The 15,503-nt window shown below is 55.7% G+C and overlaps 1 protein-coding gene across 1 annotated transcript in view; it reads right to left on the reverse strand.

Annotated features, from left to right (window-relative positions):
• LOC119310642 (pirin-like protein) overlaps positions 1-13,611 on the reverse strand; it is a 15,353-nt gene extending 1,742 nt beyond the window's left edge. Inside the window, exons 1-3 of the mRNA XM_037586317.1 lie at positions 13,234-13,611; positions 13,043-13,058; positions 12,525-12,691 (exon numbers count right to left, since the gene is read on the reverse strand). Of these exons, the coding sequence (XP_037442214.1) occupies positions 12,525-12,691; positions 13,043-13,058; positions 13,234-13,611 (561 nt within the window). The remainder of the gene's footprint in view (positions 1-12,524; positions 12,692-13,042; positions 13,059-13,233) is intronic.
• Positions 13,612-15,503: the final 1,892 nt, after the last annotated feature.

A 15,503-nucleotide genomic window follows, 5' to 3' on the forward strand; every position in this document is an offset into this window, starting at 1 on the left:
GTGTTTGGGAAGGGCAAAAGCTAAAAAAGTTTCCACCTAATAAGTACTCAAAGAAAATTTCCTTCACAAGTTGGCCCAGTGTGGGGGGGGCCACAGCCACCCCAGCAACGTACATAGCTCCGCCATTGCTGGATCATGGCTTGATCTATTGCAGATAAAGGGGCAAAACAAAAGGATGCTGGAGATGGGTATAAAGCTACTAGAGCAAGTAGCAAGTGAAGTTTACAAAGCATCTCAAGGGTGGAGATATAATGTGCCAAGGCTGGGATGGTGATAAAGCCCCCCGCCAAACGATAGCTGTTGGTTGCGTTGTGTCTCTGCTCCAGTTTCTAGTAGCAGTGTTTGGTTTGTTATCTTTTGTTGCTTTTGAGCTGCCCATGTCGTCTTGTCTAAACTTGTAATGGTTTGTTTCTCTCTTTATTGAATATTTGCCATGTTGATGACATTTCTCGGAGAATCCTAAGAATGCACCTCGATGATATTGCTTTATCTTGTCTGTAGTTCTTGTAGTAGTAGAGTAGGTTTAACTGGTTCTTCTAGCTCGTTCGGTGGTTTTGCTTAATGGAAATCGGAGGGGGAATCTTTGCTTCAATAAAAAAACGTCTCTCATTTCTACGTACCCAACACACACCCCACTTAATTGCAAGGCCAGCCCATAGGCCGGGCAAAAGGGGGCGACCGGCCGGGCAGCAAGAGGGAAGGGCCCCAACTAAAACTTATATTAGTAAACACTATAAAAGTATACATTACATCTGGAAGATTATTAAATGGATAAAATAGAACCTCAATTTACAGCAGCAGAAAATCACACCACATACTAGTAAGTTATACCACGCATAGGCAAACCAATCCGGCTGGCGAATTTGAGTTATAACACTAACAGATTGTTTGGCCAGAATGGATCCGCAACAATAGGCATGGTCCTTCGGGATACTAAAGGGTAGATCATATTTACCACTTGTCGTCATCTTCTATCATGCCATGATGCGCTTGAAACAAAACTAAATGCTCTTTCTGGAGGAATTTCCCTTGCTATGTAATGGATCAATCTTTCACTTCATGTGGAATCTGATTGTATGGAAGCCGTAAATATGGTGAAAAGTGAGAAGATGGATAGATCAAGATATGCCATCTTAGTTCGAGAGATCAAATTGAAGCTGTTAGAAAGAGAAGCTTGTATTACTCATGTTTCGACGTGCTCAGAACTCTGTAAGCCACTTTATGGCTAGTTATGCTAGATCGTTTAGTCGAACTGCTGTATGGCTTGGCAATGTGCCTGCAGGTGTTGCACAACTACGTGACAATGATTGTAACAACTTAAATGAGTAATCCAAGTTTTTTTCCCGCAAATAGGAAAAATACACTAGTCTCTCTTTACGATGGATATCTTAGTATCATAATGGAAATTATGATAACTAGACTTCAGTGTTTAAACGAATTCACAATTTTTAATTTGATAAACATGTAGGACATCTCATTTGCATCAAATCAAACCAAGTGAATCTGTCCAAGCATGTTAGGTAATCAAATCATACGTAAAAGTCTAATCAACAATATGTTTGGTTCTTCAATGATTCTATCATCGAACCCAACTTGCAGTGACATTTTCCATGACCTAGAAGTTTACATGAATATGACTATGTATATACACTAGAAATCACTATTAACATATTTTTCATTGTGTATACGATTTAGAAATATCTACCATAATATTCAGTAATATTAAAAAATATATGAACACACACATAGATATGCAAATGTCTATACATTACACCGTTTATGCAATAATAAACAAAATAAATTTGAAAATTGTTTTAACAATAAAGAAAAAATTTGGTATGTCACAAAATTTTTATTTGCTAGAATTAAACATTTCAATTATGTACATTACAACTGTATACTAATGAATAATATAACTACTATTTGGAACATTGTTGAGGAAATCGTTAACTGGTAGCTGCTCGGTTGGTTGACGGGTAGGGGATTAATAGGCTAATCGGCAAGTTAATCGGCCATTTAATCAATTACTCGGGCGATTAATCAGTTAATCAGCTACTCGGTGACCCTATGAGTAGGGATTAATCGGCAAGTTAACTGGTTAATCGGATGAATTCTTGAACAGGGATTTGGAAACATTCTTAGTTATGTGGCTAAGTAGTAAAAAAAATATTAATTACAACTGCAATATGGTACACTTAGTTTAAAATAAGTATAAAAGTTTAGTATAAAACCAATTGTGCCCAAAAGTGATTGGGACTGGCTCTACTTGATTGCAGCATGTTGAAACACTCGAGACAACATAAAAAACTTGGGAGTGTTAGATGATTTGCCATGCTTTATTATGGGTTTGATGATTTTCTCTAGATTTGCCTCAATGGCTAGTGGCTCCGGCCCCACCCGTCAATCTCAACGGTGGGGGAGGGGCAAATGATCAAAGTGAAAATCTGGTGCATGTCAGTATTATATTTGAAGACATAAAAGCCTTTTCCACTTACTAAATCGACCATCAATGAATCTCCTTCTACAAGAAACAAGTATAGTCATGTTTCAGTCCATATGATTAGGGACCCGACCCATCCAAATTGCCTTGTTATGGAAATAAGATCGCAATTGACAAAGTTGTTCATCACCCAAATTACCCCCAGAAAAATGGAACATTTGAGAGGCGATGGCTTCAATGCCCCATTTTGAGAATTTATCATAGTTATAAGATAAGTAGGCATACTTGCAATACAAGTAGTGACAAGAAAACATTTGCCCCTATATAATAAATTTCTACCAAACCACCTAAAAATGTTTTTGATGATCATATCAACGATAGGTTGAATGTCTTCTCTCCTGAGTTTTTTAAAATGCAAAGGTACACCCAATTATTTGAAGGGAAAACACTAATCTGCCAGCAGAAAATTTAAGCAGAGCACTTTGCAAGTTACTCATCTACATGAATAGTAAGTACATTTCTTTTGTGAAAATTAATTTTTAATTCATGAAAAAAAATTCAAAGTAGGACAAGATCCATTTGAAATCACACCATCAGGAATAGCTTCAGTGAGACACTATAACAAAAAATGACACATCGATGACTTATGCCCGAACAAATATATTTTTTGTATGGAACTGACACTTCTATGGTGATTGTCGGAGCAATGGGCCACGGGTAGGCTCACCCGAGGCCCAAGATTTATCAAGACTTTGGGCCAGCTCCGCCTAGCTGAGCCCCAAGCCGAAACTCCGCCCTCTGAGGCCGGCTGGCTCGGCGGCCGGCTGCCAGAGGGCGGGTGACCCAAGACTACGACGCTCCGAGTGACCGGCTCCTGGCGGCCGCCCTCCGGAGAGGGCGGCTGCAGGCAGGCGGCTACTTCACGATTACGGGGCGGCCGAGCTCCCATCAGGAGTACAAGACGAAGTATGGCTACAGTGAAGCACGTCGCCTCCCACACTCGAGACGGGCGTGGCTACAGTGCTCCGTACAGACGGAGATCTCCGCACGACGGAGCACTGTGCCGTATCTATTCTGACGTTGCTCCTAGCAGGTGGAGCCCTGTTCCTCACGACGGCATGTCGCTACGGCCTGCCAGAGGCGGGCCCTATCGGACAGTGACTCCAAGGAAGACGGCGAAAGTTCGACCAGGCGGATCAGAGAGGGGTTGGCCTCCAGCAGGCGGCCGTCCCTTGCCCTGAGGCGAGCATGCCATTAAGCTGATAAGACCAGGTGTGGCTACAGTGTCCTCCCACCAGGCGGTGGGAATGTAGCCACGCTAAGATGACCAAGCCCCCGTCACTGGGGATACGGCTACAGTGAACAGCCACCAACCAGTCGGTAGGGCCCATCAGGCGGAGGGCCCCAGCCGTCGGCGGAGAAGCCGGAGGCTAGAGACACTAACGGCCGGGCCCGGCGGCCAGCCAGATTACCGTTGTACCCCTGGGGGGGTAGGCCGATATAAACCCCCCAGGCCACCCATGCAAAGGGTTCCCACTCTGATAGAACTAGCCAGAAAGCTAGGGCCGGGAAGAGCTGGCCTTGCCTTCTCCTACCCCTAGACACAGCTTGAGGAGCACTTTGTATCACTACTGCCTTAGTGATCATGCGGAGACCCCGCAGAGCAGGAGTAGGGGTATTATCTCCACGGAGAGCCCCCAACCTGGGTAAAGTTCACCGGCGTACGTGTCTACGCCTGATCCCGCATCCAGGCACCGGCGACGTTCTACTCGCTCCCACCATGATAAGCCATCCATTGGCATATGTCGCACCCAATCCCCGACATTTGGCGCCCACCGTGGGGCGAGGTGCACCGTCTCCCGGAGATCTGCTCTGGACGGGAACCCTGTTCCTTCCTGGTGAGCAAAGCCAACCCGGCACGCCCGACGGCGTCAGCCCCGACGCGCTGCACGGCGCGGAGATTGCATGCGCGGCAAGCTGCCTCGCTGACCTCGTCAGCGAGATCGACCTCTCCGACGAGCCGGCCTCTGACGCGGGCACAAACTGCCCTGAGAGCCGCCTCGTCAGCCTCCTCGACCAGCTCCATGTCGCCAGCGAGCCTGCTGCGGACCTGGAGTCCGTCGGCTCGACCGATCCGATGATCGGTGACTCCGACACGGCGTCGCTCGACGCGTTCCCTACCAACGTGGTGGTCTACGACGAGCCGCCTCCTCGCGAGTACAGCGGCGGGAGCACCATCACGGAGGTGCTCGTCCTCAACAGCGAGGGGCACTCGGACGGGCGTACTCAAGATCCCCTCGACGCCGCTCTGCACGACCTCACGGCGCCCATTCCCGAGGGTGCAGATGCTGAGGCGCTGGAGGGACGCCGCCTCCAGCTTCTCGAAAATGCTGGCCGCCTGGCCAGCATGCTCCAGCTTTCGGACGCCTATCGGCGTGAGATGGATCAGGCCGTAGGCGGCACGCCGGATACTGAGGGGCCTAGCCGCCTCGGCACAGTTCGGCAGCATGGCGCGACCATCGCCAGCATGTTCGGGGCAGAGCGCCCCGTCTACGCCATGCCTGCGGAAAACATCCGGGACGCCCAGGCGGTAACAGATGAACTGGACAAATGCGACGGCGACGAGCATCGCCTCATGACGGAGCGAGTCCAGCAGCTCCTAGACGCGGGAGCCGCGCAGCATGAGGCCGCCTGCCGCGCCGAAGTCCCACCCGGACGGAACAACGAGCCGCCCCCACGCCGAGATCATGGGGCGACCTCCCGGACGCCGACTGGTGGCGCCCGCGGAGGAAAGGGCAACGAGCCGGCTGCCAGCCGCAGTCGGACACACCTCTCCGTCGAGCAGGACGAGGACGGCCGCCCTCGCGCATTAGAGCGGCGAGGCGACCTGCTACCTCCCCCGCCTCGTGCAGCAAGATACCCCACCCCGCCTCCTGTCACGCATCCGACACTCGGCGACCGCCTTGGCAGTCGGGAGGGAGTCGGAGAGAATGATGCTCGCCATCGGATCGATCGTCTCAACCGATCACTGGCGCTCGAAGAAGAAGATGCACTGGGCCCGCCCTGCTTCGGCCCCCGAATCCGAGATGAGCCCTTCCCTAAAGGGTTCACCCTCCCGCGAGACACACCCAAGTACACCGGCTCCGTGAAGCCAGAGGACTGGCTGGTCGACTACTCCACGGCCGTCAGTATAGCAAACGGCAACAAGCGCGTTGCCGTGAAGTACGTCCCGCTCATGCTTCAGGGCACTGCCCGAACATGGCTCAACAGCCTGAAGCCCCGCAGCATCAACAGCTAGGTTGATTTCACCAGGTCTTCATCCGCAACTTCACCAACACCTACAAGCGGGCTCCCAAGCCCCGATAGCTCTCCTTGTGCGTCCAAGGGCCCATGGAGTCAACTCGCGACTACCTCACGCGCTAGACCGAGCTGCGCAATTCCTGCGAAGGCGTGCACGAGGTGCAGACGATCGAGTACTTCACTGCTGCGTGTCGAGAGGGCACCCTCCTCACGCACCAACTCCTCTGTGACGAGCCTGAGACCCTCGATGAGCTGCTGGTCATCGCCGACAAGCATGCCACGGCCGACTCCTCCATGAAGGCGGAGATCCTGGTTGATGCGTCTGGCAAGGTGGCCCCTCAGGCACCTCGGACTCCGGCTGGTGACACCAGTCGGCGACAACAACCAGGAGATCACAAGCGGAAGGCCACCCAGCCAGCTTCCACCAGCCGGCAGGTGGCGACGGTCGAGGATCAGTAGCCAGAAGGGCAGCCGGCCCCCAAGCGGCAGAAGGGTGGCAAGACCAATTGGTTGCCTGCTTTCTCTTACGAGCAAACCTTGGATGCACCTTGCAAGTTCCATAGAGGCGCGAAGCCCTCCAACCACACCACTCGCAAGTGTCACTGGCTCACCAGAATTGCCAAGGGAGATGGACTCCTGCCTCCTCCGCCTGCCGGACCGCCGCCTCCTCAGCCCCAGCAGCCGGCGGCCCGACCAGTCGGTGCCATACAAGACAAGTACCCGGAGGAGCACGGAGCCTACATTGTGTTTACCAGCGTGGCTGATGACAGGCGCAGCAAACGGCAACAGCAACAAGAAGTGCAAGCAGTGGCCTCCAGTACTCCAGAGTTCATGCATTGGTCCGAGAAGCCTATCGGTTGGAGCAGGGCCGACCACCCGGAAGTGATGCCTTCCCCTGGTTCGTATGCCCTGGTCTTAGAAGCAACCCTTGCAACAGAGAGGCGGGCCGCCCGTTTCTCCAGAGTCCTGATAGATGGCGACAGCAGCATCAATATCCTGTACCGTGACACAATGGAGAAATTGGGAATCAAGCAGAAGCACCTTACCCCCAGTCGGACTATTTTCCATGGCATAGTCCCTGGCCTTTCCTGCTCACCAATCGGCAAGACCCAGATTGATGTCCTCTTCGGAGACAAGAATCACTTCCGCTGAGAGTCAGTTTGGTTTGAAGTGGTGGACCTTGAGAGCCCCTACCATGCCCTGCTTGGCCGGCCTGCTCTTGCCAGGTTCATGGCGGTCCCCCACTACGCCTACCTCAAGATGAATATGCCAAGTACCAAGGGAATCCTGACAGTAGTCGGAGACTACAAGAGATCGATTGCCTGTGCTACAGATAGCAGCAGGCTGGCCGAGTCCCTCGTGATCGCTGCCGAGAAGCGGCTCCTTGAACGAGTGGTGGCATTGCCAGGCAAGAAGCCGGAAATGTCACCCATCCCCCAGGAGTCGGAGGCTGAGGGCTCGTTCAAGCCGGCCAAAGAAACAAAGAAAATACCCTTGGACCCGGAGTAACCGGAGAGGCACGCTGTTTTAGGCACAGGCCCTGACAGCAAATAGGAAAGCGAGCTCGTCGATTTCCTCCGTGAGAATCGGGATATCTTTGCATGGTCTCCCAAAGACATGCCGGGTGTTCCGACGGATTTCACCGAGCACAAGCTACATGTCCGACCTGACGTCAAGCCGGTCAGGCAGCCCTTGCGCCGCCTGTCAGAAAAGAAGAGAAGAGTTTTCGGAGAAGAGATAGCCCGGCTCCTAGCAGCCGGATTCATCATGGAAGTATTCCTTCCAGAGTGGGCGGCCAACCCAGTCCTAGTGTTGAAAAAGAACAAGCAGTGGCGCATGTGCATTGACTACACCAGCCTCAACAAAGCCTACCCTAAAGATCCCTTTGCTCTGCCAAGGATTGATCAAGTAATAGACTCCATAGCCGGATGCAAGCTGTTGAGTTTCTTGGATGCATACTCTGGGTATCACCAAATAAAACTGAACCCGGCCGACAGACTGAAGACCGCCTTCATCACGCCATTTGGAGCCTTCTGCTACCTGACCATGACGCTCGGCTTGAGAAACGCCGACGCCACGTTCCAGCGTTGCATGCAGAAGTGCCTCCTCAAGCAACTCGGCAGAAAAGCCCATGTATATGTGGATGATGTGGTGGTGAAGACGGAGAAGCGTGGCACGCTGCTGGAGGACCTCAAGGAGACCTTTGAGAACCTGCGTCGATTCCAGATCAAGCTCAACCCGGAGAAATATGTCTTTGGAGTACCAGCCGGCCAGCTCCTCGGTTTCCTGGTCTCAGAGCGCGGCATAGAGTGCAATCCCGTGAAGATCAAAGCAATTGAGATGATGAAAGTGCCCACCCGACTGCTGGACATGCAGAAATTCACCGGCTGCTTGGCGTCAGTCAGCTGTTGCATCTGTCGGCTGGGCAAGAAGGCCCTTCCCCTGTACCAACTCATGAAGAAGACCACCTTTTTCAAGTGGAACGACAAGGCGGACGAAGCATTTCTCCAACTCAAGAAGATGTTGGCAACCCCGCCAATCCTGGCGGCTCCGACTGAGAAGGAGCCCATGCTCCTCTACATTGCAGCCACCAGTCGGGTTGTCAGCATAGTCATGGTGGTAGAGCGCAAGGAGAAGGACAAAGCATTACCGGTCCAGAGACTGGTGTATTACTTGAGCGAAGTATTGTCCGCCTCCAAGCAAAACTACCCCCACTACCAGAAGATGTGTTACGGCGTGCACTTCGCCGCCAAGAAGCTGAATCCCTACTTCCAAGAGCACCCAATAACTGTTGTCTGCACAGCACCACTCGCTGAGATCATTGGGAGCTGAGATGCCTCTGGCTGAGTGGCCAAATGGGCCATTGATCTGGCCCCTTACACCATCTACTACCAGCCTCGCACCGCCATCAAATCACAAGTGTTGGCCGACTTCCTCGTCGATTGGGCCGAGACCCAATATTTGCCGCCTGCACCAGACTCCACTCATTGGCGGATGCATTTCGATGGCTCGAAGATGCGCACCGTCCTGGGAGCCGGTGTCGTCCTCACCTCTCCCAAGGGCGACAAGCTCAAATACGTGTTGCAACCGCCTCCAACAACCTAGCAGAATATGAGGCACTCATACATGGGCTCCGGCTTGCCAAGGAACTCGGCATCCGCCGGATCCTGTGCTATGGTGACTCCGAGTTGGTGGTCCAGCAGTCGTCAGGCGACTGGGACGCCAAGGATGCAAACATGGCAAGCTACCACTTCCTCGTGCAGCAACTCAGCGGATACTTTGATGGGTGCGAGTTCCTTCATGTGCCAAGAAATGACAACGAGCAAGCAGATGCTCTCGCACGGATTGGCTCCACCCGACAAGCAATACCAGCCGGCGTCGCCCTACGCCGCCTTCTGAAACCATCTGTCCAGCCGTCTCCTGATTCAGACTCCATCTTTGTGCCGGCCCTTCCCGAAGCAGTCGAATCTGACTTGAGGGCCCCAGAGGCCGGCACAGGGACCCCCGGGGACTTCAGAACCCGGCCCGGGGACTTTAGCAGTCGGCCCGGGGACTTCTCCAACACAGCAGGCGGAAGTAGCTGCCAGCCCGCCGCCTCCCCTCCCAGCCGCCCTCATTGAAGTTGCAGTAGTCACAGTCGAAGAAATTGCGGCGCCCTCATGGGCCCAGCCAATCCTCAAGTTCTTGGTGAATAAAGAGCTGCCAACCGATGAAGTCTCAGCCCGACAGTTGCAGAGGCGAGCTGCAGCCTACACCATAGTCGACAGAGAGCTGGTGCGACGAAGCGTAACAGGGGTTTATCAGCGGTGTGTGGAGTTGGACCAAGGCCAAGCAATACTCAATGATATCCATCAGGGCGAATGTGGCCACCATGCGGCGTCAAGAGCCCTGGTGCCAAAGCTTTCCGCCGTGGGTTCTTCTGGCCCACTGCCCTGGAAGAGGCCAAGGAGCTAGTTCAGAAGTGTCAGGGGTGCCAGAGGTTCCGCTCCAAGCCACACCTGCCAGCTTCTGCACTCAAGACCATTCCCATAGCCTGGCCCTTTGCCGTGTGGGGATTGGATATGGTGGGACCATTCAAGACGGCCCGCGGTGGCCTGACTCACTTGCTGGCTGCGGTGGACAAGTTTACCAAGTGGATAGAGGCAAAACCAATCAAGAAGCTAAATGGGCCAACTACCTTGACCTTCATCGCCGACATCACCATGCGGTATGGCATCCCGCACATTATCATCACCGACAACGGCACCAACTTCGCCAAGGGAGCCTTGGCCCGTTTTTGTGCAACACAGGGCATCCGCCTGTACTTAGCGTCCGTTGACCACCCCCAGTCAAACGGCCAGGTAGAACGCGCAAAAGGCCTCATTTTTTCTGGCCTCAAGCCCCGACTGGTCGAGCCTTTGGAGTGTTCGGTCGGCTGCTGGCTCGATGAGCTGCCGGCCATCCTCTGGAGCTTGCGCACAACTTCAAACAAATCAACAGGCTTCACACCTTTCTTCACATCTACGGTGCCAACGCCGTCATCCCGACGGACATCGAATTCGACTCCCCAAGGGTCACCATGTACACCGAGGCGGACGCCAAGGAGGCATGAGAAGACGACGTTGACTTGCTGGAAGAGGGCCGGCTGTTGGCACTCAGCAGGTCGGCCATCTACCAGCAGAGCCTGCGACGATACCACAACCGCAAGGTGAAGCCAAGGTCCTTCTTGGAGGGAGACCTTGTGCTCCGGCTGATCCAGCGAACAGCCGGACAGCACAAGCTCTCGGCACCTTGGGAAGGCCCTTTTATCATCAGTAAGGTATTGGGCAACGATGCCTACTATCTGATCGATGCCCAGAAGCCCAGAGTGCGCAAGAGAGATGATTCAGGCAAAGAAACAGAGAGGTCGTGGAACGCAAACCTCCTCCGAAGGTTTTACAGTTGAAAGCAGTATGTATCACGCTACCTTTTGTACTATGTATAAAGACTCTGGGTCCCCTGAGAAGAGCTCGGGGACTGCCCTCTTTTATCTATATGATAAGTATATGCCTATGAGAATGTATAGTCCTTTTTTCCCCCGCCTGGCACCGGGTTCGACCAGTCGGCCCGGAGCCTCGCCGCCTTCTACACTATGCCGCCCCCTGCAGCCGGACAAGTTGTGTGCCGACACCAAAGCTTCCTTTGTCAGAAGCCACAGCTCGTAGAGCGACTGCATGGCGGGCAAAGGACGCAAAGAGGCGCCCCGCACGAAAAAATGACTAATGAGAGAAGCGCATATAGTAGCACGCGGCATCGCGCCTAGCCCTCTGGCTGCTTGGCGGACAGACAGCCGGCCTCCACCTTACTACCCGAAGCTCCGAATGGTTAAAGCCTAGCCCCCCTCACAAACGGCTAGAATGCTCAAACCAGCCACGGTCCGCAGAGCGGCCGCCTGGCCGGCGAAAGCAAAGCCAAAGGGTTGGCGGCAAAGGAAAAAACCAAGGAGAAATAGGAAAGAAGAGTGGAGGTCGGCACAGTAAGCATAAGCGATGATAAAATATTTTTACATGGATAAAGGCCTCTGGCCAGCATTCAAACAGAGTTTGATATACACCCCGAGGGTGGAATTGTGCGAATTTAACCAAATTGTTCAGAGTAGCAAGCAGAAAACAGATAAAATCCTAAGGCCCAGCAGCTAAGGCGCAACAGAGGACTCCGGCTGGGCGGTTCCGGTTGCCGCGGCAGAAAGATCTGGCTGGCCGGTGCCGGATGGCATGGCCAAGGGCTCCGGCTGAACGTTGGAGTCGGGCGCGCCACCTGGCGCGGCAGGCGGCTCCGTCTAAGTGGAGGGATCGCCGGCGGCAGGCGGAGCGTTGGAGTGCTGGAGGACGGAGTCGGTAGCATCCGTCAGAGGAACGGGCGGCGGGTCCGCCCCCACTTGAACGCCTCCAGTAGCGGGCGGCACCTTGGTGCGTGGCTCGTTGCTTGAGGCCCGGTCAGGTTGGGGCTGACCGTCTACCCCGACCTCCAGCATGTCGACGTCGCTCTCGTCTTCCTCCTCCTCCTCCTCCTCTTCCTCCTCCCCGTCCTCCCCCTCGTCGCTGGAGTCGATGACTTCAACGGAGTCTTTGCTGTCTTCTAGGTTTAGCCCAAGCCATTCGTGCGGAGCTTCACCGCCTTCCTCGACCACCTCCAGGACGAAGACACTTGTGTCGATGAAGTCGGCAATCGCCGCTGCCCTGCTGGCAAGCTCAGCTTCCACCGCCGCCAGCTCCTCCCGCGCCTCCAGTCGGAACATGGTTAACTGGGCTAGATCTAGCCTAGGGTACCACGCCTTGATGAATTCCAAGGCCCGGCACGCTCCTGCCCGGGCTGCTGAGCCCTTCCAGGCCTCTAGGCGGCCGGCCGCCTCCTCCAGCCAGTCGGCAGTATGACTTGGGGTGCGTGGGGCCGGCAAGCCTGGCCAGAGGGTGGAGGCCGCCTGGGAGCGGTGAGAAGGCCGAAGCTGGGCCTGAATGCTGAGGACCTAATCACCAAGGGTCCGGGGAGCATCAGCGGAGATCTGCGCGCCCTCTGCCCTTCGCTCCTCGCGCTGGGCCTCGATCATCTGGGTGGCGGCTGCAGAATGGCCCGGGAAGAAGTCTGTCCAGGCAGAGGAAGAAAAAGGCCAAGGCTATAAGCAAGGACTGATAACTCAAGGCAAGAAACTAAGAGAATAGGGCTTACCATCAACCAAATCCTTAATGCTGCTGAAGCAGGCCGTCACCTGGGCCTCCTTGTCGGCCCAGGCAGAGCGCTCGAGCTCAAACTCGGCAAGGAGGCTGACCTCCGCCGTCTCCGCCTTCAGCTGGGCCGCCTTGAGGTTTTGCGCCTGTTCGGCAAGTCGGTTGGCCAGGCGGTCCCGCTCCTCCTCCAGCTTCCTGCACTCCGCCTCCTTGCCACGAAGGGCGGTCTTGCCTTCACCCAGCTGATGCTGCAGATCGGCATTAGCCTCTGAAGAAAGAAAGAAAAGAAGAAGGCATCAGTCAAGCGGGCAAGATAAAGGAAAGAAATAACCGAGGAGATTCAGCCCGACTGCTCAGCAGTCGGCCCGAACCTCAGGGACTACAGCCCGCGGGCGTGCCAGCGCGCCCCCGCGGAAAAGAAGTAGCCAACAAAGAAAAAAGAACAACTGAGGAGATTCGGCCCGACTGCTCTGCAGTCGGCCCGAACCTCGGGGACTACAGCCCGCGGGTGCGCCAGCGCGCCCCCGCGAAGAAAGAAGAAAGAGACTTAACCGGCTTTCAGTGAGATGGGCCGTCTACGCCTCCAGCTCCCGAACCTTGGAGTTGTAGGCGGTCGCACGGAGGTTATGATAATCCTGCAGAAGAAACAACCAAACGAAAATCAGCATCGGCAACTACAAGTTAAAGTTCCGACCCGCCTGCTCAGCAGCCGGCCCGGAACTTGGGGACTACACCAATCGGGTGCGCTTGCGCGCCCCCATGAAAGAAGCAAAGAAGAACATTTGGAGAGAAAACCAAAAGACGGCTTACTTGGATGGCGGTGCGCGACTCCAAGTAGGCCTCGTTGCAGCGCTTGAGTGACGCTGCCTTCGCCCGGAGCTTGGCCTGGACGTCAAGGGACGCCTCGTTCAGGGTGCCAAATCCGCCCCCGCGTACCCATCCCACGGGTGCGGCACTGGTCTCCTCGGTGTCAAGGGCCGACGAGCTCGAGGCGCCGATCTCCTGCGGCCGCGGCGCCGAGGCCGCCTTCTCCAGATAGCGGCGCGTGGGGATGCGAACCGCAGGAACTAGGACCGTTGCCACCGCGGTCTCGACCGGTGGCACCGGCGGCGCCACTGGCTGTTCGTCCCACAGCTCGCTGGCTGGCAGAGGTGGCGGCGGGGGCAGCGGCATGAAGACGTCCGGCATGGCTATGTCTCCCCCCCGCTCTTGGATCGGGTAGTCGCCGCCGGCTCCTCCGGCTGTCGCCTCGAAATCAGGCGGAGGCGGCACAGTGTTCCGAGGGGCCACAAATAGTGGCTCTTGGTGGCATGCGACCTCCGCGAGCCGTTCCTTCTCCGCGGCCTGAGCTTCTGCCTACGCCAGCGCCCTCACGGCAGACAGGTCTGCCTGCTCCTTGGCCAGGCGGTCGGCCTCCGCCTAGTCGCACGCCTCCCGCGCATTTCGCTCTGTCGTCTCCCAGAGGTCGGCGGCCGGGTCGATGCGCCGGCTGGTCGAGGAGATCGCTGCCGACCTGAGGACCGAGTCGGCAACCGACTTCTCAAGGGTCAGCGGGGCCCTGAAATAGGAGGACAAGTTAGAAGATTTCCACGATAGATTGATGAAAAAACGAGGAGTAAGGAAATGATGCTTACGCCGACACCATAACTGGCACCTTCGGTTGCCTTTGATATTGGGTCGCCCTGACCGTGGTCTCTTTCCGCCTGGTCGCCGTGGCCAGATTCTTGGGCTTCTTTGGGGTGCTGCCGAACAGGGTCGAGCCCTGTTTCCGCTTGCGCTTGCCGCCTGGGGCGGGCGGCCCAGAAGAGGGGCCGGCGCCGGTGGTGGCGGAGCTCCGAGCGGGGCGCGGCTCATCTTCGTCTTCGTCGTCGTCGGGCCAGGCCTCCATGCGGCCGCCTCCCTCGGAGCCGCCTGCTCCGCCATCGCCGTTCGCTCTGCCGCCGCCGCCTGTCGCGTCGTCGACCAGGGCGGCCGCCCCCAAGTCGGGGTCGTCCAAGTCACTCTCCACCCTGTCCGCCTGGAGGTTATCACCCGGCCCGAGAAGGGCGGCCATTGCCTCGGACATATAAATCTGCAACCAAGAAGGAATCAAGTCTTGAAGCAGCGGCGTCATAAAGAAAAACAAAGCAGAAGAAACTTACAGCAGGAGGCGGGTTGTGGCGAGAGTATGGCCGCTTCCCAAACCGCCACTCCTTCTCCGACATCTTGAGGTCGGAGATTTCGTTTACCATCCGCGAGACTTCAGGAGGCGGCATTCCCTTCGTGCACAGCCGGCACGGGTCGCGGTGTCCGCCCATCCGGAAGATCGGATGAGGGCGGCTCTGGAGCGGGAGAACCCGACGCTTCACGAAGGCAACAAGAAGGTCGGAGGCCATGAGGCCCTCCGACTCTTGGAGCACTCGGAGTCGGCCAATGGCAGCCGCCGCGTCCCCCGACACCGGCTTCGGCTTGTACTTCTAGGAGACGCGAGCTCCGGTGGGGGGGCCGGCCTCGTAGGCTGGCATGTTGAGGAAGTCGGCAGCAGGGTCCACGTTCTCGACGTAGAAATAGGACTGCTGCCACATCTTCACCAACTGCGCCAGCTTGATGACGGGGAAGGCGTTCTGTTTCGCCGGCCGGGGCACGGCGATGAAGCCCCCGCACTCGGCCGCCGTCTCCTTGGCGGAGGTGCCGAGCTTTCCATAGAATAACGCTCCCCACAGCTTGATGGTGGGGAGGATGCCGAGGTAGCCCTCGCTCGCCGTGACAAAGACGGAGAGCAAGATCACGGTGTTGGGCGTGAGGTGATGGGGCTGAAGGTTGTAGAAGTTGAGGAAGGCGCAGAAGAAATTGCTCGCAGGGAGGCCAAAGCCCCGTAGGAAATGCAAGCGGAAGACGACCCGCTCGCCTTCCTGCAGCGCCGGCGAGATCTCCGTCTCCGGCGGCACCCGCGCCTTGACGAAGGCCGCGCTGGGCATCCGGCGCGTGTCGCGGAGGAAAGCGATGTGATCCTCCATCACGGTCGATCCATCCCAGTCGCCCATGGCTACGACTGGCGGTGCAGAGAGGAAAGACACGTCGGCGTCGAGCAACGGCGGCGG

This window comes from Triticum dicoccoides, chromosome 5B, assembly GCF_002162155.2.
Source record: "Triticum dicoccoides isolate Atlit2015 ecotype Zavitan chromosome 5B, WEW_v2.0, whole genome shotgun sequence".
Lineage (NCBI taxonomy): Eukaryota > Viridiplantae > Streptophyta > Magnoliopsida > Poales > Poaceae > Triticum > Triticum dicoccoides.